This window comes from Drosophila subpulchrella, chromosome 2L, assembly GCF_014743375.2.
Source record: "Drosophila subpulchrella strain 33 F10 #4 breed RU33 chromosome 2L, RU_Dsub_v1.1 Primary Assembly, whole genome shotgun sequence".
Lineage (NCBI taxonomy): Eukaryota > Metazoa > Arthropoda > Insecta > Diptera > Drosophilidae > Drosophila > Drosophila subpulchrella.
In genome coordinates this window covers 15,327,705-15,342,840 of record NC_050610.1, presented here as the reverse complement: position 1 = coordinate 15,342,840, position 15,136 = coordinate 15,327,705, and the positions used below count along the sequence as shown (strand labels likewise).

Sequence of the window (15,136 nt, the reverse complement as noted above, 5' to 3'; positions counted from 1 at the left end):
AGCCGGACCCGGCCAAACCATTGACAGATCCCAGTGCCCAAGCCGAAAGCCGAATTCAAATCCAAAACCAAAAACCAACGACCCAGGACCACAGCTCAAAGTGCAGAGTGCACTTGATAGACAGCCAGCTGCAGCAGCTGCCAAATGTATCTGTATCTGAAAATGTATCTGTAACTCTGGGCGTATATTCTTTGGATCCGTTGCTGCATTTCGAATGGCAATTGCATTTATTATCGCTCCATATCGCTTGAGGTTCAATTAACGCTTACTACTGTCCATTATCGCTATGTTTGGAGGGCGTTTCGCATCGCCGTCGCAATTCAATTGTCCAGTTGAATATCTTGAGGCCGTTTTGCAATCGACAGTTAAGACAGATGACTTAAGTTAACACTTGACTTGATTTCTAAACGGATAATTTAATTTTAAGTATTATTGCCAGCATTCTGGGTTTATTCCATTACCAGAGATTCGTTTAAAAATTGCTCAAGATACAATAACTTACGAGAATTGCAATCCGTTATGTTTTTTCTTTCATAGTTAGTTTAAATAATATAATAAAGCTTAACATTTTTCTAGTTTATACCTTATTTAGGACGTGCAAAATTATCGTAAAGCCAGTCAGTCATATAAATATTTTTGAATCTGAACAGTGTAAGTGGCGCCATCTTTATAGAGTTTCAGTTTTTAAGCCAGGTGGCAACACAACTACAAACCTTTACATATCCCAAAAGTATGCTATAAATTCATATTTTCAAGCTCTTTCCTTTGAGATAGGCTATACTTTGTGTTTAATATATAAGTTTGGTTTTAAAAAGGAATTAATTTTGGTTATAATAACAAAAACAATAAAGGACTTAAAGCGCAATATATTAGAATTGAAATAATTAAACCAATTCATTTATCCTGACTCTTTAATTACTTTTTCACTTTAATAATTTGGCTAATACTATCGATATATCGCTATCGATAGCAGTTCCAGTTGGAACTTTCCACAGGAAGGGAAGCCAAGCAAGTGCATTTTGTGCAATTGCACTCTCCATTAAGAAACCACAACAAAACGCTTTGATTAGCCAAGTCATTAGAACCCCACGGCACAATGAAAGATAAGGTTATCGGATCTAAAAGTTGGGTAACCGATTCAATCGGTGGAAAAGTACGGAGCGATGTGGGTGCGCAGCGGAGTGTTTATTGTATTCCTGGGGATTCTGGGGGTTCCTCCACCGATCTCGGCTGGTAATGTTCTGGCTGTTTATCCCCACTTTGGTTTTAGCCACTTTAAAGTGGTGATGCCCATACTAAATGAGCTGGCGACTCGGGGACACGACATTACAGTGATCTCGTATGTGAAGAATCCACATGCAGAAGCCTTTCCCAACTACGAGGAACTGCTGATCTCAGCGCCTGGTGAGGATCAGTCGAGCACCACGATCAATTTGGTTTCCCTGACGGAAAACACACCCACAAGATCCCTGCCAGCACTGATCCGGGAATATAAAGCCCTGCACAATGAGGGTCAGAAGACATGTGACCATCTCTTTGCCAGTGGTCACATAGACAGAGTTATCGAACGACACCAAAACAAACCCTATGATCTTCTACTCACGGAATATTTCAACTCCGACTGCCAACTGGCCTTGGCCAAGTTATTGAATCTCCCAATTATAGGCTTGAGTACCTGCGCCCTGATGCCCTACTATTACGATCGCATTGATCTGCCGGATTCTCCCGCGTTTATACAATCTGAATTTGTGGGATTTTCTGGCCAACTGAAATGGCATGAGCGCTTGCTAAACTTTATACAAGCTAAGTTATTAAAGTTTCTCTACAAATATCACTCCAATAGAGCCGATAACCTATTGATACGAAAGTATCTTGGAGTGGAAATAGATGTAGAGGAAGTAGCTCGCACCCAAACTGCTTTTATTTTCGGAAATCAGCATTACTCGCTAATGGGCAGTCGTCCACAATCCCTACAATTTGTGGAAATTGGAGGAGTGCACATCACTAAAAAGGCAGAACAGGAATTACCAGAGAGTATCACCACTTTCCTAAATCGGTCAAACGAAGGTGTGATCTTCATTAGCTGGGGTTCTATGGTGCGAGCTTCAAGCATCGATGAGGATAAACTAACATCTATTTTGGAAGTTCTACAAAATCAGCCCTTAAGAATCATTTGGAAGTGGGAGGGGGATGAGACGCCAAAAACAGATTCCTCCAAATTTCTCTTCGTCAAATGGGCTCCTCAATTAGCTCTTCTTTGTAAGTAATACTTATAAAATTCCTCAAGCCCTGATTTAATTTTCATTAGTTGTTGAATATTAAATTCAAAACATAAAACCAGTTATTGCGTAAAAACCGGATTAGAGCCCTTTACATTTCTATTTTAGGTCACCCCAAAGTAAAGTTGTTCTGGTCTCATGGCGGCCTACTTGGAACCACCGAATCGGTACATTGTGGCAAACCCCTACTAGTCACTCCGATCTATGGAGATCAATTCCTAAATGCATTTTCGGTACAAAATCGTGGTATGGGTCTAAAATTGAACTATGAAGATATCACTATACCAAACCTTAAGCGTGCCTTTACAGAGCTAAGCAAAAAGAGGTAGATCTTTAATACATTTTTACGAAACCAAACTCTTTAAATCTATATTATTCTTTCAGTTACGCTCAACGTTCTCTTCAGATCTCGAAGATTTTCAATGAGCGTGAGAAAGCGCCGCTGGAGACAGCTATTTGGTCTGTGGAACATGTAATTAAAAATGGTTTAGTAGCCGCAGAACTACTTCAATCGCCAGGCATTGAACTTAATGGATTTATCTACCACTCATTGGATAGTATAGCCCTGATATTCATACCAGTAGTTTTCTTGATAATAATCTTAAGTTATATGTGCAGAGGAAAGCCATCTACGCCTGCCAATAAGAAACTTGGCAAGAAGCCAAAGAGATCTTAAGCCTCACGAGTCTACTAAACATTACGAATGACATGCTAATTTTTGTAACAACAAATATATAGTAAGTACAGTTTAATGAGGATTTCAGTAGCGCAGGCGTTGCATGCAGTCCCTGCGACACTCCTCAAAGGTCAGGAAATTATTCTCAGTGGAGGCACAGCCCGTGTAGTAGAAGCTCTCGCAATTTCCGGTCTTCTTGTTGTAGGCATATCGCAATTGACGTCCTTTGCATAAACCAGGTGCCTTGGGCTGTCTGCAAGCTGGAAAAAATGTTAAAGTTTATAAAACATATAATAAAATCTATTTTTTAAAAGCTTAAATAGCTCACCTATTATCTGTTCGATTTGGTCGTGCGTCTGATTTTCCAAGCTGGGAAGACCCAAAGAGAGGCCAACGATCAAAAACAACACTAGACAAAGTTGCCTCCACCTCACAATCAAGGCCATTTTGATTACTTCATAAATATAGCAACAAGCTAAACAAATTTAATGACACTTAATCTTCCTGTTAAACTTTCGTTTTTCAACAATAGAGCTTCAGTTTTCCGGTGCGATCTGCAGTAACGTCGGGCACAGAATGTTCTCATTTAATTTGTCTGGCATTTTGACTGATTTTTCTCAGCTTTCTCTGTGTGACGATTCTTCTTCCGTTCGTCACGTACCTGAGTTTTGTTTTTGGCCAACTTCGTTTTCATTTCAGCGTTTCCTCTTTTTATTGCATATTTTCCAATGCACTCTCTGCCAAGTGAAAACGTGTGCAAAGAGAAGCGCCCATATAGGAAGAACCTTGGATAAGGTTAATTTAGGTGGACGGCATATACATGATGTAAACACAATGTAAATTTCGTTTTTCACTTAAAGAAATTACACAGTTTTCTTTGAATGTCATAATATTCTTATCTTTTACCACCAAAGAAGTCTCTTAAGGGAAGAGCTTGCTAAATTGTTTCTATAAAAGTCTAGAAAAAATACAAAGAACTATCGCATAAATTTGTTTATTCAATTTCTAACTGATTTACTTAAAAGAGACAATTAAAAGGGCATGTTATTCGTACACATAATAGACATGATCGCTAGGACTAATGAAAGATAGAAGAGAGGCTAGATAGAGTTTTAACAAATGTTTTTAGGGCGTATGACGGAAGACCTTGGTCAGATGTTGCTTTAAAATGTTCTTACAGTCTATAAGGCAACCCGATTTGTATGCATTAACAATGATATATAATAATTATGGTAATAATATTTAATAGATACAAATAAAAAGAATTTATACAATGCACATGGCTAATAGAGCTCCAAAACAGAGTCACAGAGTCCTACTTACAATTTACACCAATTCCAGGCGAACTAGACACATATCCTCATTACAAAATAATAGTTATAAACTCGTTAATAAATTCATTGCGTTGCACATCATGGGGATAACACGTCACGGAGACGTATATCTATAAATCTAAAAGAGCTAAAAAACGATGGATGATTGTGTGCTTTTGTGTCGGCCCTTGGCCTTGCGACTGCTACGTTTCTTTGTTTTTTGGGGCAGCTTTTCAATGCGAGCTGCTGACTGTTGCTGTTGGCTTTGGCGTACATATGGCGCACTTAAGATCAGTTTCTTCTCCTTCCTTGCTTTCATCTGCTCTGGTTTTCTGTAGCAGAAGCGTATAGAGAGCATCGTCTGGAAAGCGGGACCTTAACTCCCCCTAGAAGTCCTTGTCCCATCCAGTGACATCGTCTGGCGGTGGACCCTCCGGATCGGCGGGGTAGTCATCAAAGTTTGTCGTATCCACCACGCTCTTCACGGCGGGTTTAATGGGCGGTTCCAGAGTGCAGTTCTGTAGGCCCCACCAGTAAAAGCCATCGAACCATCTTTACGAAACCAAAAATTAGTTTGATTTAAAGATACTTTTATAGGGAATCTTACTTGTGCTTCTGTATCTCGCTGATTCCACCACGCTGGTAGCCCAAACGCTCTGCGGGATTGTCTCGGCACAGCTTCTTGATCAGGTTGCTGGCATTACGCGTGATATTCCTGGGGAACTCGATGGCATCGATGCCCTTAAGTATGATATTGTAGGTACGCATAGGATCCGAGCCAGTAAATGGAGGGGTACCTAGAAAAAGGGAAAAGATAATGTTTATTCCATTGGCTTTATTCTCCCAATTATTTCCCCAACTCACCCGTTAGCAACTCGAACATGAGCACTCCCAGCGACCAGTAATCCGCACTAATGTCGTGACCTCGGTTGAGAATCACCTCGGGAGCCACATACTCCGGCGTGCCGCAGAAAGTCCAGGTCTTCCTGCCCGTCTGCAGCTTCTTGGCGAAGCCAAAGTCCACCAGCTTCACATAGCCCCGTTCGTTGAGCAGCAGGTTCTCCGGCTTCAAATCCCTGTAGATGATGTTCCGCGAATGCAGGTAATCAAAGGCCTCCACCACACACGCTGTGTAGAAGCGGGTGGTGCTGTCATCAAAGTTGCCCTTGTCCCGCAGAATCGTCCAGAGCTCTCCGCCCAGGCAGCTCTCCATCAGCATGTACAGGTACTTTTTGTCCTTGAAGGTTTTGAACAGCTTCACGATGAACTGGCAATTCGCCTCGCCCATGATCTCTTTTTCGGACATGATATGCTGCTGCTGTCGCGTCTCCACGATCTGTGACTTCTTCATCTGCTTGAGGGCGAAGGATCTGGAGCTATCTCCATTGGTTTGGACCAGCTCCACGCGGCCAAAGCCGCCAACTCCTAGAGTCGCGATAACTCGCAGATCTGTGAGGTTTATGTCCCGGAATTCCTCATTGATCCTGAAAAGAGTATTGGTTGTTAGTCAATATGTACTTGATAAAGACAAATATCTATGATTTAAATGAGTAAAAGGCCTTTGGGGAAAATTTTAAGCCTTGCTAAATCTTAATCTTATAATCTTTTTTAAAATAACAAGTAATAATATATTTGCCTCAATTGAAATCTAAAATTAACTAACATTTTGAATACATCCAATTCTAATTAGCGCTTTTTAACTATATTATTAGTCTTCCTCTCAAGATTTGTATATTAACTACTAGCTATGTTCAAAACAAATGTGGTAATTACGTGTGGCGATCACTTGACTATCAAATAATTATACACTTCAAAATTTAAATAGATTTGAGTTGATTTCGAGGCAGTTTATTGACCTTGTTGTACGTTGATTCCATTCCTTAGTGCTAATCTTGATTAATTTTTTTTGTTAAATAATTGTTTGCTTACTTTCTGCGCTCCATGGCTCCCTCGTCGTCGTAGCGATGCTTGATCTCGTCCAGATTTGAAATCAGCTGATTGAAGGTCTCGCGATCGATGACCAGACAACTGACGCCATCAGCGGATTCGCAAATAATATTCGCCGTGCGCAGATCATCGCTATATAATAAATAATTTAATTAGTTTTGGTACGTAATAAAGAGTTTTCTAATGTAAAACTCACCCCTGGAGAGCCTTTTCTCCAAAGAAATCTCCCTTGCCCAGCATGCGAATGAATTTCTCCTCCTGCGTATCCTGCTGTTTGATCGTCACCCGAACTTTGCCCTTTGAAATGATGAAGAAGGTGTCGCCTCTGGCTCCTTGGCGCACAATGTAGTCGCCTCGCTGGTAGTGCGTCTCCTCCAAGACATCGGAGATCTTGATAAGCGTGTCATCCGCCAGGTCTTTGAAGATGGGCACGCTGGCGGAAGATAAGAAAGCAAAAATTGTTAGTTTTTTTTCGAGAGAGATGATCATAAAGAAAGTGGTTTAATTAGTGGTCGCGGCAAGTTCGATCCAGATAAGAGAATTCCACAGTAATGGTAGGTCTATTGTTGACCTACATCGATCACTGAGAGTCGCACCAGAACTCCTCCCATTATGTCTTTCCCTCTGGCTTTGTGCATCGCATATATCTCTAATCTCTACACTCAACAACAATTTTTGAACTTTTGGAAATAAAGAAAATAAAATAGAAGTAAAAATAAACTCGTCTTGGAACCAAGCTATTAGTTTTACAAGTTATAAAACAGTTTTAAACAAAATAGAAGCTAGATAGATTTCTTGGGTTTCTGGTAAACCTTTCATATAAGGTATGATTTTACAGAATATAACATTTTCTCAAACTGTAGACCAAGATAATCGAACTACTACTCCGCCCATTCTTTTCCCTGCTGGCTGGCATTTTTTAGTGAATGCCCACATGTATCTGGCAGCTGCAATATCTGTATCTGAATCTTTCATCATCATCATCATCATCCCAATGCACTTTCATTTTCTATCCGTTTTTTTTCCGCTACTTCTTTGAATGTGGAATAGGCAACGAGTGCATGGTCGAGGCCTCAATTATGGTTTTTAGCAGTTTTTACGGACGACCAATTAAACGCGATTAATTTGCCGGTCACTTTGGGAAGGAGCGACTGGAGGTGGAAGTGAGACTGGAAGCTGATCATTGCACAGACTTGGCCAAAAACTGGTTGCCACGGCTGCCATTGGAAAAAGAAATTTCTATGCGTTCGTTGGCCGCAGTTTGAAGTTTAGCTGAAGTGAGCTGTGAGTTTTCAGCTTGAGTTTTCAGTTTGAGCCATTGCACGTCATATGGACGCCCATGACCATGACGATGACGGGATGGCCATAATGGTGGATTCGATCTGAAGAGATGCCGTCGATGGGGCCGGCGGAGAAAGTTACCTTACTTTATTCGACAAACCTTGCACGATTTGAAAACACAAATCGACCGGGGCTAAGAAAAGCAACAAAAAAAAAAATCCTTAAACTAAGCGATTTTTACATTTGCCATTATAAAGTAATGACCATACACGAAGTGCTCTGCGGAATTGATATAATTAAGTGCAAATGAACATTAATTACGCCCAAATTGCAAATAACCAGTCGGCACCATCTCGCCATCGCCACAGGCCCAAAGGCTCATTAAAATGCACATTAAATTGCCGATTGGCAATGGGGAAGTCGGGTCTGGTCTTCGAGAGGCTGTTGGCCAGAAAGGAAAGCGGCGGACCTGGCGGAGGGCTACTCACCTCTTGAGGAAGTCGCTGTACTCCGCCTGACGAATGAGGCCCGTTCGCATCATGATGGTCTGGAAGCACTGGCGCTCGATGGCCCACAGGTTGCACTCGGTGATCGCAGTGATGGTCGCCGTCCTCTGGCAGTTGTACAGGATCGCAAGTTCGCCAAGGACCTTTGCCCCCGAAAGGGTCGAAAGGTACTTGCCCTCGCGGGAAACCTCCACGCGTCCATCTGGGGAAGAAATAATCAAATTAATAGGATGAATACAAAAGTTTTGGATAAAAATTCCCCACTATTTGCTAGTCTAAGTCGTAATTCTATGATACATTGGAAAAACAGTATCATATTTAAAACTGATCCAAACTAGATATAATCTTAACTGATCTTATATTTCTCCATGATCAAAGTAAATATGGAATAAACGTATTACTGTTATGATCTTTTTAACTAAATCCAATCATCTTACCCTTACCCTTCTCTGCTTCTTCCTCCTGCCCCCCACTCGACTGCTCCTTGAGATTTCCGGTCCTTCGTCGCCGGGCATATGTGTGCACTGGAACGACGAGACGAGGTCGTGGGATACAAAACCCTTCCCCGTTGAGATCCTTGGAGCTGCCATTACTGCTGGCAGCGGGCGAGATGTGGGGACTCTTCTGACGAACCTCCTTCTCCTCCTCCAGTTTGAGTTCCTTGATCGCCTGCTCCAAACTATGACGTCTCAGCGATGCATTGGAATCCCTGGATCTGCCTATACTTCTGCTGGAGGAAGTCGATTGGTTGGGCATCCTTATAGTGGCATATCTCTGAACAGAAGTTTGCGATCTACTGAGTGGTTTGGATACCCTTTTGGGTGGTTCTGGAGGAGGTTCCCTGGGCGGCGGTGCCATCAGTCTCTGTGGCTGCTGGCATATCACTACCTGATCCTGAGAATCCTCTGCAGCGGAGGAGAATGTGGAGTAGGCGGAGGAGGAACTGTTGCTGAGATTCTGCTGCGTTTTGCTGGAGATTTTCTGGGGTGATCTCAGGGTGGCAAAGCTGGGTGGTTGTGACATCGTTTGGGAGCGACGCAGCGAGGGCGGTTTCACCGAGAACTGTTGTCGTGGTCGTGGAAATCTGGGCCTCTCCGTGGGATCCAGGACATAATGGTTGACTGCGGGAGATTCCTGCAGATTAGGCGACTTTTCCTTACCCTCCACAGGTGGACGGATCTCTTCGATCTCATCCTGATCCTCGGCCACCCAACCATTGTGCATCTGCTGCTGCTGATGATGCTGCAATGCCGATGGCCTATAGCCATTTAGTTCCTTGATCGTGCTTACTATACGTTTATCCCTCGATTGCTGTTCCAATTGGCGGATATTCTCCAGGGTCATTTGGTACTTGCTCAGGGCAGATATGCCTTCGATGAGGAAACTACTGCCGGCGGAACTGCTCTGCCGGATCAATTTGGAGCTCGTCGAACGTGGGGGTTGGCTCGCCTGAATCGCCTGATTAGCCTGATTCGCCGCCCTTAGCCAGTTTTCCTCATACAAAGCACCCATGGCACTGCTGCCCTCCAGCGAAAGACTCGCATCGACGGCTTTGCCCGGATAATGTTTGATTTTCATTACGAAAGACAACAAATTTCACTTGACCAGCTGCAGCGACGTGCTTTGTTTGTCTTCACTTATCCGTTTAGTTTATGTTTTTTTCTTTCTGTTTTTCTTTTGTTTTTGTTTTTTTCGGGCTCTTTTGCATAACCCAAGAGTTCGGAAATTTCGCGCACGGAATATTTGAAGAGTCACTGGGAATGGCGATGCCTATGGTTTTCAGGCCTTATGTTGGTAACAAAATAACAAAATTTATTTGTTATTTATATTGCAAAAGCCGCACACGTTTGGTGGCTCTTTGCTGTTTCAGTTGCTGTGTTTCTGCCGCTGTTGTCGATGTTGTAAACTTTCCATGTTTTCGCGACTTGCCTCACGTTTGTGCTTTGATTTTGTTTATGGCCAGTTGATCTACCCACTTTGACAACTCTTTCACAATGGTGAGCAGAATAATAACAATAAATTTAAATTCAAATTGGGCCAATCCAAGGGAATGGGTAATTTTTAAAAGCTTTCTCGTAAACAATTATAAACATGGGATTTTTAATATTCCGTTAACAGTAGTTAAACTTTAATTGACTTTTTTCCTATTGGGTAATTCACTACTATGTATAGAAAACCATAAATCTTGAACGGATTTGGGGAATTACGCACGTTTTAAGCATTTACAAGATACAATAGCATTTAGCTAAAGTTGCAAATTAATTTCGGGCAATTGGTAAGAGCGTGTGAATGAGTGAGTCTCGATTTTTTCCACTGGCGAATGCAACGAAAGCTTAATCATCGACAAATTAGCCAGTTGTGAATGAATTTGGGCGACGCGGTGAAAAGGGGAAGTGACAATTGGCGATATTGCCAAAGGTAAACAATAATAAAGGCGTTTAACAATCAAAGGTGACGTAGTGCCCGACCTAGAAAACCCAAAAATAAATCAAGTGACCATCGGTGCTGGGCTCGAAATAATAAAATGGAGCGTGACTCTGAATTGGAAGGGAGTTGTTAGCTACGAGGGATTTCCAATCGATCGTCTGTGGATTCATTTACGCTAATTGATCGGATAAACTGACGCAAATGATCTTGTGTGTGTTTTATGACTCAGTTTTTCAGGGGGTGTGTTCAAAATCTGCGGGTGATCCAGGCAAATATTTACTCTAAGTAGACTTTAGTTAATATTCAATAAGCTTTTGGAGAGGGCATGCATGACTAGAAAAAATGTGCACAGTAAATTAGAAAGTCTGGAATTTTCGGAATTGGGTGTGCTCTAAAAGTGTTTATTAATCACGAATGAGAAATTTTTATGGGTTTATCAATAAACATTAGGATTTTTAGGATGGGATATTTAAAAGGCTAAACAAATTGTAAATGTTAATGGGAAATAAAAAACACTCTACTTTCAAAAGTCTTTCATACAAAGTTAGTATAACTTCTAGGAATATCATAAATATATCTGTCAGAAAAAGAAAATTCTCTTGTACTTTAACTGGTTTAAATACACAATAAAAGCATTTACATTAATAAATTTTTCCCATTTAATAAACTGTTGTTAAACACCACGCTAAAAGATTCCACAACATCTGCGATCCAATTGAAAACACTCGATTGTCACGACTACGCACAATCGGAAACGGTGACTAAACAAACACCGGCGACGAGCAACAATAACGAGCGGCGAGCACAAACAGCAAACAATGATCATTTGTAGCACCTTGAACATGATCAATCAAACAGTAAACAAAAGTGTTGTTGAACTATACTCTTAGCTAATAGCAAATAAATTACCGTACAAACACAGTCAGAGATACAGATACTATACATTTGCGTAAGAGTAGGGGGTGGGATATTTCGAGAATTCGTTATCACTACGTGGTTTTCCCTGTGAGAACCCCTCGTGCCTTGGCTTTTTAAAGTGATTATGGGTAAACAACACACGACTGAGATTGCAGGCCAAATATAAATTTTCCTAGGTATTCAAAACAATTTATATAAATTTATTTTTAATAATGGGCAAGTTTTTCCCAAAACTAAATGTGTAGAAAGCGCCAGTCTGCCAAGTTTGGGGTTCGACGAGTTCAGAGGGGTCGAGGTTTGCTGACTTTTAAAAATGCGGAAATCCGTCAGGCCCAGCTGAACACCCCAAAACGAAAAATAACAACTAAAGGAGAGAAAAATGTGTACAAATTGAAACTGCAGACATTTTGCAATTTTGCCCAGAGACTGGCTTCGGGTATTAATGGTTGTTGGATGTCGAGTGTTGGCAAGGTCAGCCAGTGTCTGATTCGCCGATTTGAATACAATCGCACAAGCGGAGGGAAACAAGAATTCGTTAAGAGCAACTTTAGATTTACTTTGCACTGCGGGAAACGCATAAAAGTCTGATAATAGCTCACTTATTGTGGAATTTAATCATAGGAAATACCAATTATCATTATAAATAGTATTCGTGGGATAACACTCAATAAAAAATGTTGATATTATTTTTACAGAACGGTCGTTTTATAATGAAGGGCTTAAACAAATTAATGTACATTTATTAAGTAGGATATTTAAATATTAATCAATTGGTAAATCTGTTCTGGTCACAAAGTGTATCGATTTCTTAAATATTTTTCCCTGTATTCTCCACCACTTGGCCTTTTAAAACTGCTATTTATAGAAGCTAACGGATCTCCAGAGCAGTCTTTCGGAAGCCTCGATTAAGGCAAAGTTAGTCACAGACATTGGCTTGTGTGCCAAGGGCAGTTTTTTTTGGATTCGGATTCAGATCGAGTCCGAGTCCGGATCCAAGTCAGTTTCGGTTTTGCATGACAGCTCGTAATTACACACACAAAAAACTTGGTCCGCCCTTTTGACTGACAATTAAGGCAAGACAAAAACTTCAATGGCTTAGTCACTATTTTTTGGATTATTTCTGCCTTTTGCCAACATGACCGCATTTTGGCACACACACATTGGCTTGTAAATCATCGCAATAAATATTTATGGCCATATTGCTCTGTTCACGTCTCTTTTGTTTGTCTATGCTAATGAAAGTCACATATGAAGAAAGTTATAAAAAATGAAAGAATGAGGGAGGGAAAAGATCAGAGGGACGAAAGATCTTTTGTGTATACAATTTAGATTGTAGTCAAGCAAGATCGAGAGGGAATTGAGATTGAGAATCAGCTAAACGAGTCCGATCGAATTCGCATATTCGTGCTTCTTGTTTTGAAAAAAAAATTCATTAAAAACAGCGATCAAGCTGACAAACAAGATTCTGAATCGATCTATAGGGTTCTATGCACTGATTGGCGCTGGAATCCGAGCTCAAGATACTGATTAGTTTGCAATATCATTGGGAAATGCCCCACAGATTCTCAAACGGGGACTTTCTTACAAGTCTCATTTAAGTGATATATTATATACATATTAGCAGACGAAGAGTCATAGAAACGACTTAATGGCCTTGTATCATTAACTTTCGATTAATCAACATGGAATAGCTCTTGGCCATCGACATAATAAGTTAATAAAGCTCTTCTTCTTTTCTCATAAAGAAATAAAGAAAACACTAATTATTATTTTTAGATATTTTTAAAAAGATAGGTTTGCCTTGCTAACAGGAAACAATTTCAGTTCATTCAAATTTTTAGAGCACAAATTTTAAGAAATCAAAACCTTTAATCATTTTTTTAAGTACCAGTTTGAGATCATTAAAAAACAGCATAAATTGTGCAATACATTTCCAATTTCTCTACAATGCCAAAAAGACAACAAAAGCCCTCTACCAAATTCGTTCCACTTGTTTGAGATCAATTAGAAACAGCTACGGAGCACTATAATTTTGACCAATTCAGACTCAAATTTCCCAATCATCTTGTGATCTACTTCCCGCCAGCGATCATTTTCCACTTTTCATCTATTACTCAATCTTATTTGAGCGCCCAAGCGAAGCCAGTTCATTTGGCATGTCAAAAGGCGAATGCAAAACTCGTTGGGTTACTTAAAAGTGAGAGTGCCCCTCGGTTCCGAGCCCCCAAGCCCAAAGGCCCCGGAATCTCCGAGTTCCGACCGGTCTCAGGTCTGAGTCTGAGGTTCCCCCAGCTGTAACTATCCACCGAGTTAAGTTGGGAAAATGACAAAAGAAGTCAAATGGCAGGTTGAGACCCGGTTCCAGGGCATGACATTAGCTTCTGATGCTTCAGCCTCTCCCTCGCGATGATCAACATCATCATTCTTGCCAGACTTTCGACTTAGTCTTCACACGATTTCTAAATTTTGGGTCTTTGTTTTATGTTTCTAGCAATATTTAATTTAATTTTCCGCATTCTTCCGCACTTCAAGTGAATTTCTTTCATTTTTGGGGCCATATCAGATTCTCTGCGGGATTTATGTTCTCACATTCTTGCACGTTCAAATCGGAGTAGTGACATTTGGCATTACACAGTTTGGCCATAAAAAAAAAAGCTTTATAATATCTGTATTTCTACACCATTTTGGTTGATTTTTTTGGTTTAAATTTCGGACCAATGACCGAGACATAATACAAATACAATTCAACGGAGCAGTAACAGCAATAAAAACAACAACAGCTGCAAAGGAAAACCACAAACCGGAATTCTTCAAGTGATCTTTTCGTTCAATTCGAGAAAAAGAGCAAAATCCAAGTCAAGTCGCCGTTTCTGTGCCTCATTCTCCGCACATTATTTGTCTCTGTTTCTCGCACTCTGTAGGCGTTTTAGTTTTTTTTTCCTTTCCGTAATACAAGTATTTAAAAAATGCACTTTCACTTTTAATTCACTTTATTCCAAGAATTTACGAGTAGTTCAAAGAAATTAACACGAATCGTTTGCTGATCTCTTTCAGCATAATTACAGACACGATGGGAAAAATGTGTGGTTTTTGTTTACTTGTTATGTAGAACAGAGCAACTAGAGCTATTTATGTAAGCATTGTTGGAAATAGCGCGCAAAGGCGAATATGCGAGGGGCATTGCAATTGTCCGGTATGTGGGTTTTATTATTAATATTTCACTTGGGACTGCGCCATATGCGAAAATGAAATGAAACCGTTAAGCGTACACGATCCACAACTCAGAAGACCCGACGAAATCGAGAAACGCGAAGTGGGAGTTTTGTTTTCAGTAATTCTTGTAGGTAAAAATCAAATCCAGGTGCAGTTTCTGCAACCGAGCGCGCATGCGCCTCACACGTTTAATCGGTACGCAGCCTGCCGGACGAATGACGAATTGCCCGAAGATCGGGGATTCGAAATACTGGTGTATTACTCATTCGCCACCGAAAGAGAAGAAAGAGCTACCAGAGAGCCGTCTCTATAGTCTCTATAGATAGTGGGAGAGATATGAGGCAGCAGCTCAGCTGGCCACGCTTTGTTTTTGTTTGTGGGTGAGAGCGCCATCGGGGGATATATGTATGTATATAAGGCAGGGAGAGACACTATCACAGGTAAAGAGCTGAGCAAAAGCAAGTGCTGTGCACTGAGAAAAAATATATCAATATTTTAGGAGATGTGTTTACAATAAATAATTTTAGACTAGAAATATAAAACATCCGATAAGACTAATTAATCAAATGTTTTAAT

The 15,136-nt window shown here is 40.7% G+C and overlaps 3 protein-coding genes across 5 annotated transcripts in view; 1 reads left to right on the top strand and 2 right to left on the bottom strand.

Annotated features, from left to right (window-relative positions):
• The first annotated feature begins 1,041 nt into the window (after nucleotides 1-1,041).
• Nucleotides 1,042-3,282, top strand: LOC119548220 (UDP-glucosyltransferase 2). Its single transcript, XM_037855357.1, has 3 exons — nucleotides 1,042-2,259; nucleotides 2,388-2,604; nucleotides 2,664-3,282. The coding sequence occupies exons 1-3, from the start codon at nucleotides 1,164-1,166 to the stop codon at nucleotides 2,953-2,955; spliced, it is 1,605 nt and encodes a 534-aa protein (XP_037711285.1). The 5' UTR covers nucleotides 1,042-1,163; the 3' UTR covers nucleotides 2,956-3,282.
• On the bottom strand, nucleotides 3,011-3,741 carry LOC119548221 (serum basic protease inhibitor). Its single transcript, XM_037855358.1, has 2 exons — nucleotides 3,284-3,741; nucleotides 3,011-3,215 (listed from the first exon to the last, which is right to left on the bottom strand). Exons 1-2 carry the CDS (start codon nucleotides 3,399-3,401, stop codon nucleotides 3,040-3,042), a joined length of 294 nt encoding a protein of 97 aa, XP_037711286.1. The 5' UTR covers nucleotides 3,402-3,741; the 3' UTR covers nucleotides 3,011-3,039.
• Nucleotides 3,742-3,933: 192 nt separating this feature from the next.
• Nucleotides 3,934-15,136, bottom strand: part of LOC119548218 (cGMP-dependent protein kinase, isozyme 2 forms cD4/T1/T3A/T3B) — a 33,993-nt gene continuing 22,790 nt past the window's right edge. For 2 of the 3 annotated variants that reach the window (XM_037855354.1, XM_037855355.1), the window contains 6 exons: nucleotides 7,985-8,204; nucleotides 6,412-6,648; nucleotides 6,198-6,347; nucleotides 5,133-5,752; nucleotides 4,876-5,065; nucleotides 3,934-4,820 (listed from right to left, as the gene is read on the bottom strand). In XM_037855354.1, the coding sequence (XP_037711282.1) occupies nucleotides 4,655-4,820; nucleotides 4,876-5,065; nucleotides 5,133-5,752; nucleotides 6,198-6,347; nucleotides 6,412-6,648; nucleotides 7,985-8,204 (1,583 nt within the window). In that variant the 3' untranslated portion in view covers nucleotides 3,934-4,654. Of the gene's footprint in view, nucleotides 4,821-4,875; nucleotides 5,066-5,132; nucleotides 5,753-6,197; nucleotides 6,348-6,411; nucleotides 6,649-7,984; nucleotides 8,205-8,445; nucleotides 9,788-14,148; nucleotides 14,757-15,136 lie in introns of those variants that run through there. The other variant, XM_037855356.1, reaches the window with a different exon arrangement.

Excerpts from the sequence above, each read along its gene's own strand:
- LOC119548220 (XM_037855357.1), top strand. The coding sequence starts at position 1,164 with ATGTGGGTGCGCAGCGGAGTGTTTATTGTATTCCTGGGGATTCTGGGG. Across the intron at positions 2,260-2,387 it reads TCCTCAATTAGCTCTTCTTT|GTCACCCCAAAGTAAAGTTG; the intron begins GTAAGTAATACT and ends TTTCTATTTTAG. Across the intron at positions 2,605-2,663 it reads ACAGAGCTAAGCAAAAAGAG|TTACGCTCAACGTTCTCTTC; the intron begins GTAGATCTTTAA and ends TTATTCTTTCAG.
- LOC119548221 (XM_037855358.1), bottom strand. The coding sequence starts at position 3,401 with ATGGCCTTGATTGTGAGGTGGAGGCAACTTTGTCTAGTGTTGTTTTTG. Across the intron at positions 3,216-3,283 it reads CCAAATCGAACAGATAATAG|CTTGCAGACAGCCCAAGGCA; the intron begins GTGAGCTATTTA and ends CATTTTTTCCAG.